The 23,031-nt window shown below is 40.0% G+C and overlaps 1 protein-coding gene across 1 annotated transcript in view; it reads left to right on the top strand.

The window, feature by feature from the left end:
• The first annotated feature begins 2,767 nt into the window (after positions 1-2,767).
• Positions 2,768-23,031, top strand: part of RAB3C (RAB3C, member RAS oncogene family) — a 139,556-nt gene continuing 119,292 nt past the window's right edge. The window contains exons 1-2 of the mRNA XM_040580304.1: positions 2,768-2,869; positions 12,384-12,611. Of these exons, the coding sequence (XP_040436238.1) occupies positions 2,846-2,869; positions 12,384-12,611 (252 nt within the window). The 5' untranslated portion in view covers positions 2,768-2,845. The remainder of the gene's footprint in view (positions 2,870-12,383; positions 12,612-23,031) is intronic.

Here is a 23,031-nt window from a genome sequence, read left to right as displayed (position 1 = left end):
ATTGCTGCTTCAACCAACAACAGAAAGAAAAAACTCAGCATTACTTCTTGTAGTTTTATGCCTTTTAAAAACTGAACAAAGAAACAGTATCTTTTATGCAGAGATGCTGTTTACTTTAACATTTATTGAAAAAAAAACAACACACCAAAACCAGGTGATCCTGTGCTTTAAAGAAGGACATAAGACAATCTGAAAAGTAATCCTGCTATATGTTCTACTAATAGTTCCCTGTATGGAGGTTTTAGGTGAGAGATTGCTTAGAGACTTCAATGCTAAGATAAATTTCAGTGTAATAAAAAGATGTGGAGGATCTTTGTCTTGGGATAAATTTGGGAACCCAGCATCATTTAAGCTTCATAATTTGTAATACAGTATCTGCATCTATTAAATTTTTTAATAGAATAATAAATCCAGAGTATCTATTTTCTAAATTCTATAACCAAAAGCTTATCTGAATACTTTAATGTTCTGTTTCAAATACCTATTCAACTAAGATTTAAAATGACATTCCAAAATGAGATTTGTTTTATGGAAAACTACAGTTTAATATATTCAGGACTGTGTAATATATTGATAATACTTCCTTAAAAAGTAACTCCATAAAACAACGCTTTAATAGGAGGAAGAATATCTCTGCTTTTTTCCCAATTGCAACTGATAGCAAATACAATGTGCCCTGTTTTCAGAAGGAAATTGATTGTTACTCATGATTGTTTGGTATGTATTCACCTAAAAATAGCAAGAATAGATCACATGCATTAAGAAAAAATGGACTGTTGGCATGCTCATGATACATGCACACATACACATGGTCTAAAATGTTGAGCAAATTCACGTCTACATGCCGACATTGGTACAAAGATTAACATTCAATCTTTCGTGCAGGAAAGAGGAATCAGCTGCAAAAGTCATGTGTTTGAAACAAATTTCACTTAATTCCTATTTTCATGTTATAGTGAGGTAGGTTTAAATAGTTGTACAAGAAATCAAAAACCTGCAGATCTAGAATGTAATTACTTTTGATATACAGTTTAATCTATATTCGTGTCCCTGTTATACAATTTGACTATGTCATAGCTCCTGTAGGTGATTTGCTTTACTCAATGCCTACCACACTGATACAAGTGACTAGTCCACAGGGCAGACTGCCATTTTCATGCTGCCTCAGCCACCACAGCTGCTTTCTCCTGCCCTTCCCTCTCTGCCCAGAAAACGTCCAGCTCTCAAACCTCAGGCAGACTGCCCCAGAGTGAGCCACCTTGGCTGCTCACACCCATGGCTCACTTTCACCCTTTCAGCAGAGGAGAACATGCCATATCTTAAATCTGAAATACCGTTAGTTGTACATTTTCCTACCCTCTGGACCTGTATATTCCTCTGACTATGAGGCAGAACTTCTTTACTTTAGAGGGTGACCAAGCACTGGAACACACTGCCCAGAGAGGCTGTGGAGTCTCTTCTGGAGACATTTAAAACCCACCTGGGTGGATCCTGTGCAACCTGCTCTAGCAGAACCTGCTTTAGCAGGGGGTTGGACCAGATGATCTCCAGAGGATCCTTCCAACACCACCCATTCTGTGATTCCGCATGGTCCTGTATATTGGGGCCCAAGTATGGACTCTGAATTAAAGGCTATGGTTATAGAAAAAGTGCTAAGAAAGATATTCAAAACCTATTGGACAATAAAACCCAGTTTTGGGAACACATGCAGAAGGTGTGATGCTTTTTTGGTGTCATTCCCTCACGATGACCTCAATACCGCCATCAAAACCGAGTGCCACCAGCCCGAAGCTGTGCCCGTGCGGGGCTGCCACCACCGCACAGCAGCACGGCCCGGCGCCGACCTGCTGCTCTTTGTCAAAGGCCAGCGAGGATCCTAGCGGGGACAGCGGGGACAATGGGATGTGACAAAGAGGAGGAGAAGTAGCGCGGGTAGGGACTGACTTTACAACAGCGCAGACATTAATCAGCCGCTGCCACGCCGAGGACGCTCGGCCTTGCTCGGCCCCAGGGCCGGCCGCGGGAGCCAGGCGCGCCGGGCGGCCGGCGGGACCGAGCCGCGGTGGGCACGGCAGGCCGCCCCCAGCCCTGCCCTGCGGCGCCCACGGGCCGCTGGCTGCGGGGCGTTGCCCGGCGGGCGCCCCCGGCCCGGCGCCCGGGCTGCAGAGTGATGGGGCCGGCGGGGCGGAGCGGGACCAGCGCAGCTGCCGGTGCGGCGGGTAAAGGGACGCGACATGGAAGCGCTGCCGGTGCCTCGCGGCGCGCCCTCCAGGCCCCGCGGGAGCGCGGCTTCCGCCGCTCCGCCCCGCGACTCCCCGCAGCCCGCCGAGCGCCGCTGCCTGCCGCGCCCGCAGCGCTCTCGCTGCCCCGGCCCGGCCCCGCTCCGCCGCGGCTGCCGGCGCTGGGGCTGGGCCGGCAGCGCATCCGCCGGGCCGGCGGGGCCGGCCCCGCTCCCTCCGGCCCCGCTCCGCGCCGCTGCGTGGGCCAAGCGCCCCGTGCCGCCCAGCCGCTCCCCGCGGCCCCGCGACGAGTTTGCAAAGCGCCGCGCTGGCCCCGCCGCCTCCGCCCGCGCCGTCCCCCGCGGCGGCGGGCCGCCGTGCGCAGAGCGCCGCGGGAGCTGTAGTGCGGCCTGCGCGGCCGGGCGGCGGCGGGGCGGGGCGGGGAGACTACGGCTCCCGGGCGCGCGCGGGAGGGGGGGCGGCGCCGGGGGCGGAGCGGGGACAGCTCCGGTGCTGATCGCGACGCGGGTTTGTCAGCAGAGCCCGGGCGGGCGGCGGCCGCGGCTGTTGGCGTGCGCGGGCGGGCGGCGGGCGGCAGCGGAGCGAGCGGCGGGCCGCGCCCGGCCATGAGGCACGAAGCGCCCGTGCAGGTGGGTCCCCGGGCCGGAGCCGAGCGAGCCGCCAGGGGGGCGGCCGGCGCAGCGCGGCCGAGAGCCGGGCGCCTGCGGCGGCGTGGCGGGGCCGCCGGGCCGGGCTCTCCCGCTGGCGGCCGGCGGGTGTGAGGAGGACTGGGCTGAGGGCGCCGGGGGTGTGTGCGGTGGGGCCCGGGCGGAGGTCGTGTCCCTGCGAGAGGTGTCCCCGGCGGGCGGGCGCTGGCCGCGGCCCGTGGCAGGGCAGGGGTGCGGGGCCCCGGCCCGGGGAGCGGGGCAGCGGGGGCGGGGGGCTGAGCGGCGGGGCCCTCCCGCGGCCGCCGCCCCGCCGCCGCGGCCGCGGGTGGGTTCCGGGTCGCCCTGGGCACACCGCACGGTCTTGTGCAGACCCTGCCCTCGCAGCGCGGCGGCAGCTCCCCCGGAGCGGGCGGGTGGAAGTGGTTGGGCGATGGGATGTAAGGAGGTCCCACCTGGATGCGCAGGGATCGGCGCGGTATCTTCCACCCGTTTATTCAAGAAGCAGTTACCCGTCTGCAACAGGAGAGGTGGCTCGGGGCTAGGACTGGGGGTAGCGAAGGGGTGGCCCCTTTTCAGCAGTTGTTAGGTATGGAAGAATATAATGCTCCTTATAGCATTGGAGAAACAGGTGCTGTGCAGATACAAGTTACATTACACAGAGTTTTTAGCAGTTCCTAGGTTGTTGGTTCCAAACAGTTTATGCTGGTGAACTGTACTTCAGTTATTAATTAGGACCTGTTTTATAATCTCATGCGGGAAGCAGTTCTGGGGGCACCAGACTGTAACTATATTTGAACACATGACTGTTTTTTAATAGAAAGTCGGTCATATTACCAGTGGGTTGGGAACAATCAATGGTTTTATACAATGCAAAGAGCACTTCTGCTGTCCGTTGTGATTTAAGTTACGAACTGCAGCTCTGCTAGCTAATATTTTTTATGCTGGATATCTACTCTGACAGTAACAGAAGGGAAGTTCTGCATCCTTTTCAATATGTGTGTTCAAAGTGAAGTCTGAAATCTTAAGTTATGTTGAAATGGAGTTGGGTTTGCTTGACTTTGGGCTGCTTGACTTTGGGCAGAGACTGATCATTTCATGTATATTTTGCAGAGCAATTGCTCAGATGCTCTTTGGCTGAAACCTTTCAGCCAAAGAGGTGCACTAGAAATAAGCTGTTCTTCATTAAGAATGTCTTTCAGCTTTCTGATTGGAGAGCAGCAATAATCAGAATGCTGTTGAAAATGCCTGGTCCTGAATGCTACATGTGTGTGTTGGAAATGTTTATGTGGTATTTCACATTTATTTACACATGCTTATTGAGATACTGAAGTCATGTTTAGTATGTATTGGCTTTGGTGAGCATTTCATTAAAAGCAAATTTCACTAGTAAAGCGTCACAACTACAAGTCGGTCACTATTGCATTTGACCTTTTTGGCAGTGTTGAATTCACCGATGTTGTTACAGGCTTACGGAAACAAAAAAGTGGTACATTAAAATCTTCTAAAGAAAGGAAGGTCCACATACACACATACATACATATATATATATATATATATATATATATGTATTTTGACACATTGGAGAAAAACTTTTAATTTTTTTATGTTTGTCAGTACAAATATATGTTAAATACAATTGATTAAAAGTCAGGAGAAATCACACCCTTAGTATAAAAAAAAAGACAGAGATCTAGAAAAAACCCTAAAATTTCCACATTTTCAAGGCTGGTGAGATGGTCAAACAGTGTCTATTTTTAAGCTTATCTCATTCAAAATCATAATCAGAAGCATCTGGATTTTTCCAAGATGTGAAAATGCAGTCTGGCAGATGAGGTTTGATATTTTTTCCCCCACATTCGGTGTTTGCGTGTTATTTTTCTTTCTTCTACTTGACACTCTTACCAGCATACTCTATTATTATTATTATTAAGAATTCCAGTAAAGCACTATTCTGTTGTATATTCTTCTTCTTAAACGTGCCTAGTTTTCCAGCATCAGGCTAGTATGGTTGATCCTTGTCCAAATGTGTTTAGTTTGGCTGAACTAATTGCTTGATTTATCTCTTTTAGCTATCTGATTTCCTATTACGTGAAAAAAATGTAGTTGCTTCATTGCACACAACGAAGTTATGGAACAGTCTGTTACAGAGCTACTATTCCGAATTGCAGAAAGAGTGATCAAGTCTATGTCTTTTGATCATGACAAAAAAAAAAAAAACCTCAGAGGAAAGCGTAAGCTTTTTTTTTTTTTTCATTTCTATCCAGCAATAATTAAAAAGAAAACTAAAAAGTAGAACTATTTTAGCAGGAGGAGGAAAAGGGCCTGTGCAGCGGCATTATCTTTCTGTATTTACAAATTGTTTCAATCTCAAGTTCATGCAATTTCTCTGTAGGCAAGAAGGGCCAACAGTGACCAGAAAAGCAGCCCGAACAGTCCTTCCAGAGAAGGAGTTACCTAGTGTAAAAGTTTGCTGTTGTCATCTGCTGGGTACAATTGGTTCTGGGTCAGTTTCTGACTACTTCTCATTTTTCTAGCCATGTTTTCAAAGAATGGATATAAGTCTTAGTAGGGCTTATGTCCATGGAGAGGGCTTTAGTTTAGAAGTCAAAAGCAGTCAGCTGCATTTTCTGTGAAATATAGAAGTTTGTATGGTTTCTGCATATTCTTTTAAGAATTGGTGTGAAGTAGTTGAAACATCTGTGTCTCTCAGTGGTTTCCCCTAAGGCTTCCATGGTGCTTTCAAAAGTGAAGATTCAATGGAACATTCTCAGTGATTCATACACTGATTCACTCCAAGTTTCACTCCCTATCTGACTGTAGCATGCAGACTTCCCACAGAGCTACACTTTGCCAGAATAAGAAAGTGGAAATGTAGTTTGGATAACCTTTTCCTAGTGTTTATCAGAGCATGTGGGCATTATGATGATGGCATTTTGAAGAAAATGCTAGATCTCCGGAAACCCTCTCTTTCACTTGCCAGGGCATGAGATCATTTCAAAGGTGATGGAGGCCACAGAGGTGAGGGAAAGCTAGGAAGTGGGAAATAATCTGTAAATAATCAGCTTTGCCAAGGAGAACATTTTCTTCTTGGCTTTTTTGTATCTTGTTGTCACTGGCAATGGTTATGCCCAGACAAAACAGGTTTGCAACAGTACACATCCAAACACAATGGAGAAGGGCAATAGCAAGTAAAAAAGACTGCTTCCAGATATATGAGAGTTTATTTAAGTTGTGATGAAAAAAGCCAAATCAAAGCTCTGAGACATAGGAGTCAGCAGGGCAATTAATCTCCTATCACTCAGCAAAATTATTAGATACATTAATCTTGGTTCAAATTAGAAGCACTGGAGTGGAAGAGCCTGCCAAGCCATTAGAGTCCACAGAGCAGGTCATATACACCTTTTTGTTAATTGATCAAGCTGCATTTGGAGTCAGTAGTCCTCTTTCTGTCACTACCCCTTTTTGGAAGTGTACTGTGGAAGCTCATTCCCTTGCTGGTTAGATCTTTCTAATCTCCAGCTCGAAGGTACTCAGGGCTAGTTTATATTAACTTCTTAATGTCCAGTGCCTGCTCCAGTTTTCATTTGTCTAAATAGTTCTCATTCTCTAATGTTCACTCCAGATTATTATCTAAGGAAACAAGCTCACGTTTTGCTTACTCCTTTTTTATTTTTTTATTTTTTTTTTTTAAAAAGGTTTCTTTCATAAAATAAGCTCTTCATTCTTCTGGTCTTCCTAATAAACTTTTTCTGTACTTTCCAGTCTGAACTCAGCTTTTGTAAACATTCATGACCAGATTGTTACAAATGGTATCTCACCACTGCCTTAGACAGTGGCATTAGTATTTCACTGTGTCTTTTGGCCTGATGCAGCTGCTGTGGAGACTAGAGAAGCTGCACGGTCTTTGCTAGTCTCATAACCCTGAATGCTGCGCTAAATAGGGCAAATGACAGAGGGCTGTAGCCACCTTGTCTTCATTCTCTTTCTTACCCCCTGGTAAATTCAAATTAATTTCTACTGGAGTACTTGGCCTGACACAGCTTGTATTTTTTTTTTTTTTTTTTCAGAGCTGCACTTTTTTGGTGGTTTCTTGACATCCTGTGTTAGGCTAACCTACTTAGGACTTCATCTCTGATTTTGCCACTATTTGGAGAAGGGGATTTTGCTGTACTACCTAGAGTGGGAATTGGAAATACATTTCTTAAGCTACCCTTTTCATGGAGAAGGTAAACTTAGGTTAAAGAAAGACAAAGAAGAGATAATGCCCTAGCTCACCACAAGTGGATTCACCAGAATCCATGTGCTAGAGCCTTGCCAGAACTGTTCTTTATTGCACCTTGCATTCTGCTGTCCTGGACAGCTGCCAGCACTGTGGCCACGTTTGTGCTACTTCTGCTGATAGGAAGCAAGTAGAGCTTCTTTAGAATGTAATAGACCTCACCTCTCTGTATCTTTCCAATATTCCCCAACTTGTCATTTCAGTATGCCACTTATAATAAAACTTTGCATTTCTAACTACACATTTCCAATTAGGTTATGATATGCTTACACATATTCATGAATCTAACCTTATAATACCTTGAAGCAGATAAGCTTCTCCTCATGCTGCCAAGTACATTGGTTCACAAGCTGTGCTCTGCAGATGGCTAGCAATCCGTAAATTCAAAGTAAGTGGCTGGTGCATTGTCCACTGAACTCTAAGTCTTATTAATTGGACAGTTAAAAATTAGATGATAAGGATTTGTGAGAATTGGCTCTGTTCTGCATCTGTGGATACTGATGTGTTCTCTGAGAGTGCACCAAATGTAAGGGAGGATAAGCTGCTTGTCCAAGATACAGAAAAAAGGAAAACAAGTCGTGGGATACCTCTGAAAGATTAGAAATAAAACCCAATCTCTAGATTATTGGCCTGGTATTTTACCTAGAATATCATTGATTTCTTAATGATTGGGTTATGTTGTCGTGGTGTTCTTATGTATAAGGATCTAGGTAACATTTTTACTACTCTGATGATGGCATTTGATTTGCACATTAGACACTCGCTTGTGGTGCATCCTACATACAGTCCAGTGAGTTACAAACATTGAATTTTCCCATTGTATTCCATTGTTTTAATATCCATTGACTGATTATATTTTACAAAAAGCAAAAAGATCACCTCACAGATCACTTCACAAAAAGCTGTGTGTGCACGGAACTCTGTCTTTTTACTAAAAAAATGACTAAAGTCAGTTTCTTTTTAGAAAGCAATGGAAATGTATATATTTCTACGCTTTATGTAAAGGAGTGTTGCTCTTTGAAACAAATGTAAATTACAAATCAGTGTCTGTCTATCCTTACTGTAGATAGAAACAAGGCAATTTTTTTTTTGCACTTACTATTGATCTTTTCCTTTAAGACATGCCTGGTTATATAGTTTTTAAAGAAAACCAATGTATTTGTAAAAGGCATAAAGAACGAGCCTCAGTATTTTAAGTCCCAGCTTTTCTTGCCTTTTGTGTCATATTTTCCAGGGGCAATTTATCCTGCATTAGGCATTCAGAGTGGAATGCATATAGAGGTACAGGCCAGGGGGATTCATGGCATGCTGCTCTGCTTAAATGAGAAAGCTGTTCAACTTAATTCTATCAAAGAAAGAGGTCCTGTAAGGCCATAAAGCATAACATAGTCAAGTGTTTTGTTATTATCATGAAGGTGGCAGGTAAACACATACTTCTTCAGACATCTGTTCTCCACCCTGCCTTGGTTTAGCCTATTATTTTGGGATCAAGGAAACAGCTGAATATAAGACTTGAAAAGTACCTGAGTCTGATATAGGAAACTCAATGATTAAACTTGCCTTTGCCCATAAATAATCCTTATTTAAGGAGTGTGGATATATAAAAGAATATGCTGTAAGCAAGGAAGAACATAAAGCCGTTCTTTTTTGCCCTTGGTCCATATTCAGTCTGGGAACAACCCTACTCTGTATCAAAACTGGGAGAAGGTATGTGAGACCTCCTGACTGTAAGTCTTCTGATCATTGTCTTGAGTTTAGATTTCCTAGTGGACTTTCAAGTCTGTCCTGGGTCCTTTAGGAGGTAACCTGAGATTGCCTTTGGTGCTAACAACCTGATGGGTACAGGGATCTGAATAGGGACTCATTCAACAAAAAAATAAAGTATGCAATATACTAATAAAAATAGCCTTGTGTGTTCTATCTTCAGTTTCACTAAATAAGGAGAAAAAAATACTGACAAGAAAGCTCAGTGAGTTTTACTGGAAGTGATGCTTGTTTAATATACCCATTTAATCACTTGAAAAGAGAACTTTGTCAAAATAAAGGTAAGAGTTTTGCTTTCTTTGAAACAGAGTAACATAACATTAGTGAGTCTGGCATGTTTATTTGTTTCTCCTCCATGTATGCATTATTTAATTACAGGTCCAAACATTGCATTCCTTGTGATATTTTCCAGCACTCTTTCCAAAGGAAGAGCATAACAACAGCACTAGCTTCTTCACATTTCTTTGCCAAATGCCTCCATAGCAGGGACAAGTCCAGTTAGGAGTGAACTGACATACTAATATATGGGGAAGTGGGCTACAGTGCATCCCATACTTACTTGAAGTCAGCAGCTTGCATTTAAGGAAGTCTGCAGACATATTCGCAAAGTTCAAGAGGACCAAACATCTAGATTTCCCTTACAGTCAGCAGAAAAATAGAGACTTCTCTAGATTATCATTTAGTGCAGGACCCTGATATAGGTGATGTGAATGGTATTCTGAAGAATCTGTGTCTGAGCTTACTACAGAATGAGTGAATGTGGGAAGTAATGGCAAAGTCTTAGCATCCATACTCAGTTTGACGTTTCTTCAGTCTAATGCAGGCACTAGTACTTTTCTAATACTCATTCGGTTTTGGATGTGAGAGAGGATCCAAAGTTCTTTGGATCTTTGTTTAGAAGATACCTGGCTGGCTCTATAGGCTAAAATTAGTCTTTCCAAACAGTATAAATTATAGCCAGTACCTCCCAAATCATGTCATGATTCCCCTGGTGGGAGGTGACAAAATTAATCCTTTCCTATACCTTCTGCATCCTGTAATAGGCAGACATACTCCTGTCCCTGAAATAAAAGTTAGCTGCAATTCTGTGTTCAGCTTGCCCATAATTCTGTCTGTGGTACCGCAAGTAATGAATCCATGAGTTCAAGGGACAGTGAAGGTTGGGTTTTATTGTTTTATTATTTTTTAAGAACTTTTAAGGAAACTATTGCATAGGTAATGCACATAAACACATTAATTTAGTGGAACACTGAAATTCTTTCTGGGGCAAGTCTGTGTTTAAAGCCATCCACAGGAAACCTGTTCTTACTCAGGAAGGCTATATACTGCACAAGATTTAGCAAGCCTATTATTAGAATCCAGGTCTCCTGATTCCTCTGCTCACTGAATCAGACTGTTTCTGAAGTGTTAGGCATTAAAGTACATGGCGATGAATGGTAAGGCACATAGGACTGAGGACAGCAAATTAAATGAAAGCTAAACCCCCTTTTCTTTAAACCTTAAGTGAGTTGAAGAAGCTACATGGATGGCTTCCTAGGAGATAAAATCAAGAAAGAAAACTATTCGTCTTGCTAGAAGCAGTAACTACTGGTTTCAGCTGCTGCATCACAGGGAGGAGCCACAAGGGCAGCAGAAAAGGCTGCTGGGGAAGGTGTACAGGTTAGACACTGGCATCCCCAGCCAGTGCAGTCTTTTGTCTGCTGGACTTTGTTGACTCCTAGTTGCAAACTGTACACAACACTAGCATACTCTTTACTACTTCATAGCCAGTTGTGATTAGACTGGTATAAACAGCATTTGATTTTCTTTTTCTCACGTTCTAAGTGAAATATCCCCAAATATTTTCACAGTAAAGGAGAGCAGTGAAGGTGAGCAGCATATGTTTCTGTCTTTTGCTATAGAAATCAGAAAGATGAAAGATTAGTAATGTGTATGCTTGGTAATATTTAGGGTTTTGTTCTAATACTTCTTTGTTTCATGCCTGTGAAGGAAGTTAATAAATATTACGGCCAATACAAGCACTCAGGTTGCAAGCATGTAGGTACCTTTTAAACAAGAACTTTAGTCACTACCAAATGAAAGGGTAATTCTGAAATCAAGCACTCCCTAGTGCATTATTTATGAAACATAAATCTTACACTGAATTTTCTCTCAAAAGTTTGCTACTTCCATTGATTCCTTCACGACTTTTTGTCCGTGCTTCTATATGCCTCTTCAGCAGCCCATAGAAGATGGCATTCTGTTATTTGTGCTATGAGACAGCAGAATTAGTTCAGAAAATTTTTGTAGTAATTGGAAATCTGCTGAGAAGGTGGGTTAGTGTACAGCCCTTACCCTGGTTCCATCTGTCCTCTCTCATTGCACGAGTGCACTCTGGAATGTCTAACTTAGGAAGCTTTGACATGAGCTGCTTTTCCGTGAGCCTTTATGTTAGGATATGATGTGTGTCTTTCCGTCTGAGGTCAGTGTGCAAAACTGTTGCATTTAGTATTGCCAGACTCCAAGAATTTAAAATCTTGCCACCATCCCAAAATACTTGACATTTTTTCTTAAAAAGCATATGAGGTGAAACACTACCTAGTTCTAAGTATTTTATTTTTGCCATCTGTTTTTTGAGCATCCCAGGTAGAATTTTTGCAAGGTTTTCAAGTTAATCTCTGCAACCTTCCTGAAAGCCAAAAGTGTACTTTTTATAAATGGAACCCATAATCTTTGTAGTCTCTAGAGTAAAATAAGCTTGCTGTTTAGCTGCATTCAGTAATCTGTGCATATTCAGGTGTTTTATATGGATTAGAAACTGTATTTATGGACTCAGATTTGAAAACGTTGACAACTGCCACTTATGATGATGTTGCATTAACATTGCAAATTCCGAAACTATAGAACAGACTAGAACTAGAAGAAATCAAGACCTCATTTCAGAGGTATATACCAAACACACTGTTTAATGGTATGGTAACTGAAAGCTGCTAAAGGCATAATGCTTTGAATAAGGTTTTAGGTATTATAAAAGACAGCAACATATTTAAAGTAAAATGAATGGTTCAAGAATTTTATCAGATGTAAAACATAGTAAGCTTTTGCTTGGAAACATACCTTCTACTTAATAATGCAACATTGATCTCTTCCTTCTGCACAAGTGAAATATATTTGTGTTTTCACTACTTCATTCATCACATTTTCTGAAGGTAGATCTTTTTAATTATATATTCAAGAACGGTCATGGATTTTCAAAATTGATATTTTTTTTTTGGTACCAGTCACCAGTGATGTTTATTTCCTCTTTTGCAACTGGAACTATTACCATAGATACAAGAATCATAAAAAAGAATTAAAGCTGTGTGAATTTCTTTAGTTCATTTATAGCTGGTATCAAAAATTCCATTAAAGTCTGTTTCCACTTTTATATGATATAAGAGACAATAAACTATTTATTTTTATTTTGAATTACAGATGGCATCTGCTCAAGATTCCAGATATGGCCAGAAAGATACATCTGACCAGAACTTTGATTACATGTTCAAACTTCTCATTATCGGCAACAGCAGTGTTGGGAAAACCTCCTTTTTATTCCGATACGCTGATGATTCCTTTACATCTGCATTTGTAAGCACGGTTGGGATTGATTTCAAAGTAAAAACAGTTTTCAAAAATGAAAAAAGAATTAAGCTACAGATATGGGTAAGCCAAAAATAATAATTCTATGAACTAAGCAGGCTGTAGCAGTTTGATAGCATTTAAACTACTGTAGGTTTGCAACTGAATGTCGTAACCTTTTTCTATATAACTACATATATATGTATATGGCATAGTAATGAAAAAGCAGTTATTTCCTGCATCATTTTTCTGTCTTGAATAATGGAGTGTAGACAGTATTTGTAAGGCACTGAAGTACAGCAAAGCATATATTCTGAATTAAATTCTGTTAAGAAATAACACAGGTTGACACATATTGATATCTGTGCAGTGAGGTATAAACAACTGTGCAATATATAGGCTATTGAAAGTGATACGTTATTAAAAGAGGCCTTGAAATACCAATTAGGATCTGGTTTCTTTCCACAAAAATTATAAATTAATTTAGGAGCTATGATAGTGGGTGCATAACACAAGGCGTAATTTCTTGCTCATGTTTGTCATCCAAATCACCTGAAACATCTTTCTTCTGCTGCCGAGGAAGAAAATGTGTGGAAAGACAGAGTGTGACAGCTGTGTTGTCCAAGTGTACGAGACCCGTTATCCCTTGCCTTCACCTTAGAGATGGTGGAAAGATGCCACATGTAGGAAAGTGTGATGCCAAGGGAATAGGTGTTCATTTCTATAATCTTTCCTCAGAAAGAAAGGATAGCCTGGTTTGTGCAGGAGCTGCAAATGCTCACATCTAATTCTTGGGTGGTAGCATGATACTTACTTAAAGGAAAGGAGGGAATAGCAGAACATTTAACAATGTGACCTAGAGTTAAAGCTTCAGATCTTTGCCATCTTCCTTGGGTGCTTGAAGATTTTGAGCAGTGTTTCCATTGTCGGATATTCAGAACAGATTTATTAACCAAGATTTTCTTTTTTTTGTGCATGAATACATTTAAAAAAAAATTAATGATGAGCAGCCATTAAATCTCAGGACACATCAGATAAAATACAACCAGTTCATCTAACTTATTTTGAACAGCAAGTAAATTGAGTATTTTTTTAAGATGGCACAAAGGTGAATTTCCCGGAGTTGCCTAGGCTATATCTAACTCATGTCTTTTTAGGTAGGCTTGAGCCCTTGATATCTCAAATCATTTGTTCTGTGCCCTCTAGGAGCTGGAACACAGTCTCTTTGCCTCTGAACCTTTTTTAGCTTAGATTCTTGCTATTATTATGACCGTAACCATGCTACATACTAGATAACTATGTCATGTACATGCCTTCACTACAATAACTCTCTAGTTTTGTCATAGTAATTCAAGGCTGGAGATCACGTGGTAATTCACATGGACATTACCTTACTATTTTTTTGTAATGGAGCAATAAAATTTTGTTCACATTAGAGTCTTTATACAGTTTTCCTAATCAACAAGTATCCCCTACAATAAATAGATTTTATTGTTTATGTCTTTTCTAGCAAAAGCAGTGTTAGTTTACAATGTTGCATTAACGTGATTAGTTTGCCACCACTATATTTCTCATAATGCCTCTCCATGGCAGACTACAAATATGTGCTTGGCTCAAAGCGGTCCATTATTCTAAGGCTATCTATGGCATAGAGAGGATGTAGCAGCTGTGTTCTAGGATAAACTTCCAGTTCTAGCAAAACGGACATTTTGTTGTTCTTTGCGTGGCAGTAACATGCAGAGTCCAAATGGACTCTGACAGTCCTTGCCTGAAAAAACTTGCAATTGGAATGAGTGAAACAAACACAAGGGCTCCCATGTCTTTTAGGGAAGAGGGAACAGAGGCTCAGAGCATGGAAGAGACCTTTCTAAAGTCAACCACCAGGATGCAGGGTTAGAGACAGGATTTCAGATATTATTTTCATGCTAAAGCTTTTTATAGCAGCCAGTATCTTGGGGTTTTTTTGTGGGTTTTTTTTTTTTCATTAAAATTTTAATGCCGTTTCTTAAAAGGCCTTGATATTGCCAAATTAACTCAAATTGCAACAGCTCACTATTGCTGTTTGCACTTTTTAGATGGAGTATTCTGCATTGGAGCATTGTGTTGCAGTTATGCTTGCTAGTAAATGAGTTGACTTGCACCTTTAGAACCTTAAATAAAATCAGTTAAGTATCTCAGAAAGCTATTCTAGATCACTAAACCTGAAATACAGCTATGTTACCCCATCTCATAAGCTATACCAACAGCCATATTGTTCTTAATACACAGTATTTGTATATGTAATATCTGTCTATATTACATTATACCTCATTACTTTTCTTTGAGTATGCAAATCTTTCTAAAATGAATAGTACTCCTGCAATATCCATTTCCATTTCAAACTATATTTATGAAAGACCGTTTACATTAGATAAAATATAAAATTGAATGAATCATAGTGAGTGTGATTTTATGTTAATTCTGAGTAGAAACATGCATGAGGTTCTAACATTTCCTTCAAATCACTGGCAAAGTACTTGACGACATCATGTGATATCTGATGTTCAGCATATGTGAAATAAACTTTCTGAGAAACCTCACAGGTTTGAATAGTCAGAAGAAACCAAAAATGCAACTTTGAAATGCATACTGAATTACAAGATCAGAACTTAATTACTTTGCCATATACTGCAGTGAAAGAATACATGGAATGCTGCTTCTCTGCTGTCTTTGCCTGGCAGTAAGATGCAGGAATGTGTAAAGAGTAATGCTGTTCAGTCTCTAAAATTCCCTAGCTAGAGACAGAGTTAATTCAACATGTGTCCTGCTACAATTTTGTACGTATTTTTCTTGGGTAGACATTTAAACCTGTTGTTTAATAGCCCTTTGAGCATAATACTTTGTGTTCAACTGGAAGCAGGCTAGAGCTTGAAACACTGATTTCCTCAGAATAAGATTGTCAAATGCTTATCGGTGAAGGCTGACAATCAGCATGGGTAAGGATGCAGAATTATTATTTCTTGATAAAATTCATGGTGTGATTATCACAGATGAATTAGCAAGGGTTAACAGGTTGAACTAGGTGCTGTCTTACTGGGAGGCTCTGCAGGTCTTTTATTTGTTTGAACTTTTTTCTTACTTTGAGGCAACAGTGTCTTATTCTTGGATTGAAAGGACCTGAATTGAATTGTCTTCTTTCATTGTTCAAGTCAGGGAGGACAAGGCTCTTTCTAGTACTTACCTTTATATCTTTTTCATATGGTCATAAAGAGCCTGAAGGGAACACTGTAATGTTTGGGTTTTTTCCTTCTGAGTCAAACACCTTTTTTTCCACAGAATTTCTTGGTGGAACCAAGAGATGTTTAGAGTTCAAGTGTGATATTCATAAGTGATAGCACCTTACCTTTCCACAGGACTACCAGCTGGCTCTGAAATTTTGTTTCACAGGCAGTTATAAATGTGACAGCACTGGTTTGGACATTACAAAATAGCATATTAACAGGTTTTTTGCCTTTTAAAGAAGAGAAATTTGTAAAAAATCTGTTTTACCTAAAAGGGCATTGATCTCTCAACAGAAACAAGAAATTTTGGAAAGGAATTGTGTCTGTATGCAGCACATTCATGCATAGTATAAAAGTCTGTCAGAGGGCTTTAGGGTGTTTTACAGTGTCAAATAATAAACAGCAATATAATTTTCCTTCATTTGGTTTAAACTAGTAATATTAAAGGGATGGAACTGGAAGGCTCGAAGAGTCTTTCATATTCAAACTGATGGATTTCAAATTATGTTGAATTAAAATAAAATGGTTTGTCAGTACTAATTCTCACAAAAATACAAAATTCTGACAAAAGAAAATTATTAAAAGCTCAAAGAAGTGCAAATCAGACAATTAAGTTTAACCTTATAAATCTGTCACTGTATTCACTGTATAAATCACTACATTCAGATACCACTATCATACTATATTCAGTATACACCCTGTAACTGTGATGCCATAAAGGTTTACACTACTTTTCTAAACTCTGGCAATGGTTTTATAGAAATAACAACCTGCAAGAGTTCATGGAGAAAATGTGGGCTAATTTGGACAGTAGAATTCGTTAGCTAACATTTGACAAAATAAATCATTATTATAGGGGAAAAAGAAAAAAATAAAGTGCAGATATTGATTCCTAGAGAACAAATTAAGAATTAGAAAGACAGGTCAACATATTTATTTAACTGACAATATATCCATACCACATCTTTAGCTTATGTTTAAAATTTATTTGATTACAACTCTCAGTGATTTCTAACTTATTTCAGTACAAATCTTGTTTGAGGAATAAAGCCTCAAGTTTTCCCACTCTGACCTGTTTATTACACAAAAATGTTCTAACTGCATTCATACAGAAATATTTGCATAGTTTCTATCTGATCACAGCACTTTGGTGCAAAAATCAAATAAGAACACTGCACTGCCTTTTGCTGCTTAGATGGCTTTTCCCTGGGACTAGCCATAGACTTCATGAAGTAGGTGCAGTATCACACACAAATAAAGGATGTCCTCCTACAGAAGTCAGTGTAAGAACTTATGTCAGCATATCCTTCCTAGAACTGTGTATGACAGTTTCATTTGATACCCAAAATGTTGCTGTCTTCACATCAGCTGTTCTCTATAAATTATCATAGGGCTTAGGGACTAAGTGAGGACTAGGGTTTATAAACTAATTAAGGAAATGCAATGTCATCCAGTCAATAGTTGAAACTATAGTAGTTGTTTAAAAAAAATATCGGTAATAGGTACCTGATTTTTTGCTTTACAAGCTCCCTAACAGTGCTTTAGCAGTAAAAAGGTGTTAATTTGGAAGTTTGAATGAAAATTGCCTTGACATTGGAGTCTTCAAGGGGTATCCTACAGTAATATGCATGTGTGGAGGCAGTGCAACATTGCAGACATATCCTGTAACAGTGACTAAGGCTATAGCATCAGTGCAAGAATCACTAAATACACTGGTTCAGAAGAAAGTTAGTGAAAGCTGAATCAATAGAAGGGGAGTTGAGTAGCATGTGGAGATAGTGGATAGCGAATCTAGCAAACGTTTCATCACAAAGTTCAGGACCTGATTTTGTCACATCTGACTCAATTGCGTATTTTTTTTTGGTATGTTAGCCACATCAAGTTTTATTTCTTGATTCCTTTCTCAGGTGCTGTGACAGTGTGTAGCTGCTGCTTTGAATACACAGCCTTTTTAGGTGAGGATAGGAAATCCAATATTAAAAATGAAAATTCCCCGTCTCAGCATGAAAATCAAATGTACAGTAATATGTCAGGCAAAAAGTGTCTGAAGAGAGCAACTGCAGACATCTGGGATTTCTCTGGATCCATTTGTACTAGTAATTTAAACATACCAAGATTGTCCCTTGGCACAGAATAGCTTTTGTCCATACATTTAAACTCTTTCAGTGTCTGGAAGAGAATGGACACATCCAGATTCTGTATTTGGAAAGTTCTCTGTCCTGTGCTACATCCTGAACCTTGTCCAGGAACTGTTTGGCAAAGTGCTGGCAAACCTAGGTCAAAAACATGCCAGAAAACATGCTGGCAGTTTCATGGTATAGACAAATTCAATAGCTTCAAAATGCTCCTTGGCACAACTTAATTTGCTGTTACAGGCCTGGTCTGAAAAGGCAGCAGCTCTTGCCAGCCTTGGGTTAGGCTGACCTGTGTGTGGTGATAAGCAATGCAACATGTTTACAAATGTTGTTCTGTCAGAAGGCCATAAAGGAACCATTACTCAGAAAAGATGGTTGATGAGGAATGTAGTTCTGATGGCCAGAATGCAAACTCTTTCTGGACTTTCTCTGTTAGCTGAAAAAAAATGAAATTCTGAGCAGCTTTTGTTTTGATTTAAGCTGCTCTCCAGCAAGTGAACATTACCCCAGTTGTGGCTGGGCATTGTTAGCCTAAAATATTCCCTTTCTTCTCCTTTGCTTATTTCTACAACAACACATATCTTTGCAGAGCCATAGATAATATTTACTTGAAAGTTTTGGTGTAGGATCCTATTTTCATACTGCTGTATGATTTCACGTAGTGCTTCTTCTACGTCTTCATTGAGAACTCTTCCACTTATGTACAAGCCATGTTTGGTGTACTTAATTTCTCAGAAATACTGGCATTCATTAATCATTATTTTTCCATAATTGGGGTTTTTTTCACCCGAATTTTTGTGGCACCTGGAGTTTTCAACAACAAATACTAAAGAATCACGCATCCAAGGGAAAGCCCATTATAGTACAGACAGTACTACTGTGTTCAGGTCTCAGTCAGAGAACTTCCAGGAGTTTTCAATCTTTGTATAGCTTAAGGATCTTTGTTAATTCCAGAAGCTGTATATGTTCCTTGATTCAGGGATTCTTAGTAGTCTTTTTACCTTGCCCTTTTTATTCTGTATTCTGTTTCTTGTAGATGCTCTTCTGTTTACATTAAAGTTGCCCCATGGGTCCAGTTCAGCTCAGGTTTCCATTATTTTAGGTAAATAGCCATGAAAAAAAATGGTTGCATAGCTCACTTTTAGTCAGTCAAGTGGGAATAAACAGGTGGGAAGGGGAGATGGCTAATGTAGGTATTTGTGATGGAAAAGAAAACTACTTGCTTAAAAAGTAGACAAGACAGCTTGCCTTTTCCCTAAACTTTAGTAGGTGCTAGTAGTTTATATCATCAATATAATGTATACATAATATAAATAGTTTATATTATAGATATAGTTTATATTATGTTTATATATATGGCTTAAAGTTCAAAGGCATCAGAGCAAAAGGAAGTATAAGCAGAAACTGGAAAGATAACATGTGTGCTGCTGTTTGAAGTTTGACTAATTGCTCGCATAATGAGGTATGACATGAGAGAAAGCACCAATGAGTCTGAGTGAGAATAGGACCAGGAGTTTGTGAGACAGGGCACCGTAAATGGTGTGAAAACTCAGAAACAGTTACAGGTACTACATGTGATGACTTCTATTATTTCCTTGCAAATCTCACTGCAGAAGTGGTAGCAGATGTGATATTGCAGTCATTTAGTGGAAGACACAAAACGGAACTCTGCAAAACTTTTTGTAAGAAATGCTACCTTGGGACCTATTCTGGGTGCAAAACATAGATGCATCGATTACAAACAATACACATCTTGTAAAACTGCTTGATGTATTTATTGTATAGAATCAGGCTGCAGTCTTCAGTGTCAAAGAAGATCTTAGCAATGTGAAGGGCATACTCAGTTCAGATGACCTTCAGTGCAAAGAGCACATGTGTATGCTTTGTGAGACTGGCCATAATGGCCAATGACAGCACTTTAAAAATTTATATACTTTTATTTTAAAAATAGCACTGGCTATTCAAATATTGATGTGACATTACAGTTTTATTGCTATGAAAAGCAATGTCTTGAGGGTTTCAAACAGTGGCTCTAAATCCAGCTCAAAAACAAAAGATGGTGCCTATCACTTCAGCACTCTGTCTAGAGAGCCCTGTGGCCTGATTTTCCGTGCTTGCACTTACACTCATATGCACCAAAGCGGTTGCAAACTCCTGGCCTCAGACAGTTTGGAGAGGAAACCTGAGGTGAATACCAGTCCTGCAACTGCAACTAGCATTAAATTCCACTATTTTTCCCAATATTCCAATGGGGTTTTTTTAAGCTTTCTATAACAGGTCAAAGATTTTACTATTTTACAAATTTCTGTGATTTACAAAATGCTCCATTGCCTGCTTCAACAATTTTGCTATATAGCTTTGCTTGCAGCATAGAGATCAGGTCCCTGTGACCAGCTTAGCGCTATATGTGTCATCGCTGGACTTTAAATATCCTCTGACAAAGACTCCTGTTATCAGTAAAATCATACATCTGTATTCAAAGGCAAAGATTAATTGGAAAGAGAAGGTGGCATTTAGGATAATTAAAATTCTAAATAAGCCTTATCTCGCTGTTTAAGTGGAAATTTCCATGGGGATTCTCTAAGAGAAACTGAGCTAGTTTAAGGCACTTTATAGCTTAGGCAGCTTCCTTCGCCATACTCCTGGGAAATGCATCCTGCCATTGTTTAGGCCAACAAATCATCATCTTGCCAGACCTAAAGTCATTGCAGCTCCCCCTAACCTGTGACCAGGCAGTCTGGTATAATATTTTTCAGCTGCCTTTGCTTTCCATATCACAATCTGTGAGACACCAGCTTTTCCTATATAGGGAAGCATATACCTGTGGAAGAACTGTCATGGACCAGCACTAACATGTGTGCAAGCATTATATGGATTGTACACAGGCTCCTTAAAAAGTGATGATGGGAAAGGGAAAATAAAAAAGTCTTTTAAAATGTTTACCTGAACAGCAAGATCTTTGATCTTGATTAAAACAAGGACTCAGGATGGGAAGGAAAAAGGGAATGGAACAATTTTACTGTGATAGGGATCTGAAGCAAGAACAATAGCCTTGTCCTGATGTTGAAAAAAAAAAGTTATTTTAATTACTCAGGCTCAATGTAATCCAGAGAAAGCTGACAGTATATTTTAAACTGTGAGATGTAACTTATACTTATTAAGCTATCACTTTAAGAAGCAAGATTAAGTCTATTGCTAAAATGAAATTGATATTGACAGCATTTCTTAAAGTGAAATTATCTATGCTACCAGGTCCTGTGAACCATTTTAGCAGCACATTTAAACATCCATACAGCTGCAGTGAATCTACAAAGAAAAAAAAAAAAAAGCCTGTACAGGGTCTCTGCTGTGTTTTAGTAAGATTCGTGTTGTAGATTAGAGCAAAATCTTGCACTTTTGCTGTACAGATGTTGCTTTGAAATTGGAGGACCAGAGCCTTGGATGGGAGCCATAATGTAAATACTATGAAAAGGGGAGTGTAGAAGCAGTATTTAAAGCTCACTTTTGCTTTCTTCTGCTGCTCAGTGCAAGCTATTTCAGTGCTGCATTAGAACAGCTGGAAGTCATTCTGAAATTATACTGGGCTGAGAGGGGCATAAGTGACTGAGGAAGGATGGGGGTCACACAAAAGCAACTCATTTTTATTTAACACTACCCAATTTGCATTATGTTCTGGAAGTAAGCGTAAATGCATTTTGTAAGAAGCCAGAGCCTTAAGGGGCTTCTTACTGTCACATCAGGATAGCGTTTGTAGTAGCTAACACATGGATGATGCAAACAGCTTTTATATGTGAAATGATGACATCAAGCAAAATAGGAGGATTTAGCTTTGTATTTACATTATTATTTCTTGGTCAACTAAGAAAAATCCGTTAGGATACTGGCTGCATTTTTTTCTAGTAGAGAAGCTGTTTCTTCCACTTTTCTTTCTTTGCAGTGTAGTTGAAAGCTAATCTCCTTCAATCTTTTCTGAATAAATATATTGTTCTTCTGTAATCATCTAGGTATTTTCTAGTTTAACCCAGATTGTTTTATTACTCATTACTTATAAACAAGTTCTCTGCAGAGTTTTTAGCTGTTATGACTTTATTCATTAACCGCAGTTTTAGGATACAGAGGAAATCAGTTGTGTGTTCTGACAGCAAGAATGATAGTTGATGGACATTTTTGCCCTGTGTAGATTGGATACTATTGACTTTGGTTTATTTTACTTGGAAATTAAGCTAACCCTGCAGAAACGGATACGAAGTGACATCTCTTAAGCATTTCTGGGTTTTCTTTCTAGATGGTTTGGTCTGTCACACTGGCTAGCAAGGCCTATACTTGTTCAGCTTAAAGAATCATTCTAGGATGAGCTGAGCTAAAACAAACCTGGAAGTGTAATACTTTATAATTCTATATTCACCTATAATTGGGACTCATACTTTCTGCAGTGTCCTGAAATCTTCTGGGATTGCTTATTTCTGACCTCTTCTCCAAAAGATTCTCAAATTCCAATCATCATATGAGACTTCCTAACAACAACAAATAAAATTTACTTCAACTGTAATTTCTTTGGAGAAATTGGTTTGTGATGAGGGTTCCTAGATTTTAGTGGATATGATCACACATGAGACAGCTTCACCTATGCTGTGAAATAGAAATGCAAGAAGGAAGTGTGGAACCATCCCAGCTGGCTAGATATAAATGTAAGATTCTTTAACAGTATGAATAAAAGGAATCAAGGAAATTTCCTGGAGTGGGCAGAGTTTCGTAATGAAGAGAAGGGTGGGTAAGGAACTAATGGCAAGCTGTCTCGAAAGGACAAGACATTAGACTTAGAATGCACTGTGAAAAGGTTTTAGGACTCAAATAGTAAACTTAATACATAGTAGGTATATGCTAATAATACTCGTTAACGATGGCAAGTTGGGAAGTGTTACCAGTATAGAAGAGGATCAGTATAACATACAGAAAACCACAGTGACTTTCAAGTGTCAGGTAATAGATATGGGATTTAATGTATCAGTACAAACTGGGCACTTTGAGAACAACAATAAAAAGTTATTTTATAAACTAGAAGTTAGTCAGTTAGCAACCACTGAAGAAAGGCAAAATCTGGGTATGCAA

The sequence above is a fragment of the Falco naumanni genome, chromosome Z, assembly GCF_017639655.2.
Source record: "Falco naumanni isolate bFalNau1 chromosome Z, bFalNau1.pat, whole genome shotgun sequence".
NCBI classification, from domain to species: domain Eukaryota; kingdom Metazoa; phylum Chordata; class Aves; order Falconiformes; family Falconidae; genus Falco; species Falco naumanni.
Note: the sequence above shows the minus strand (reverse complement) of the source record. Positions and strands in the feature narration are given on the sequence as shown.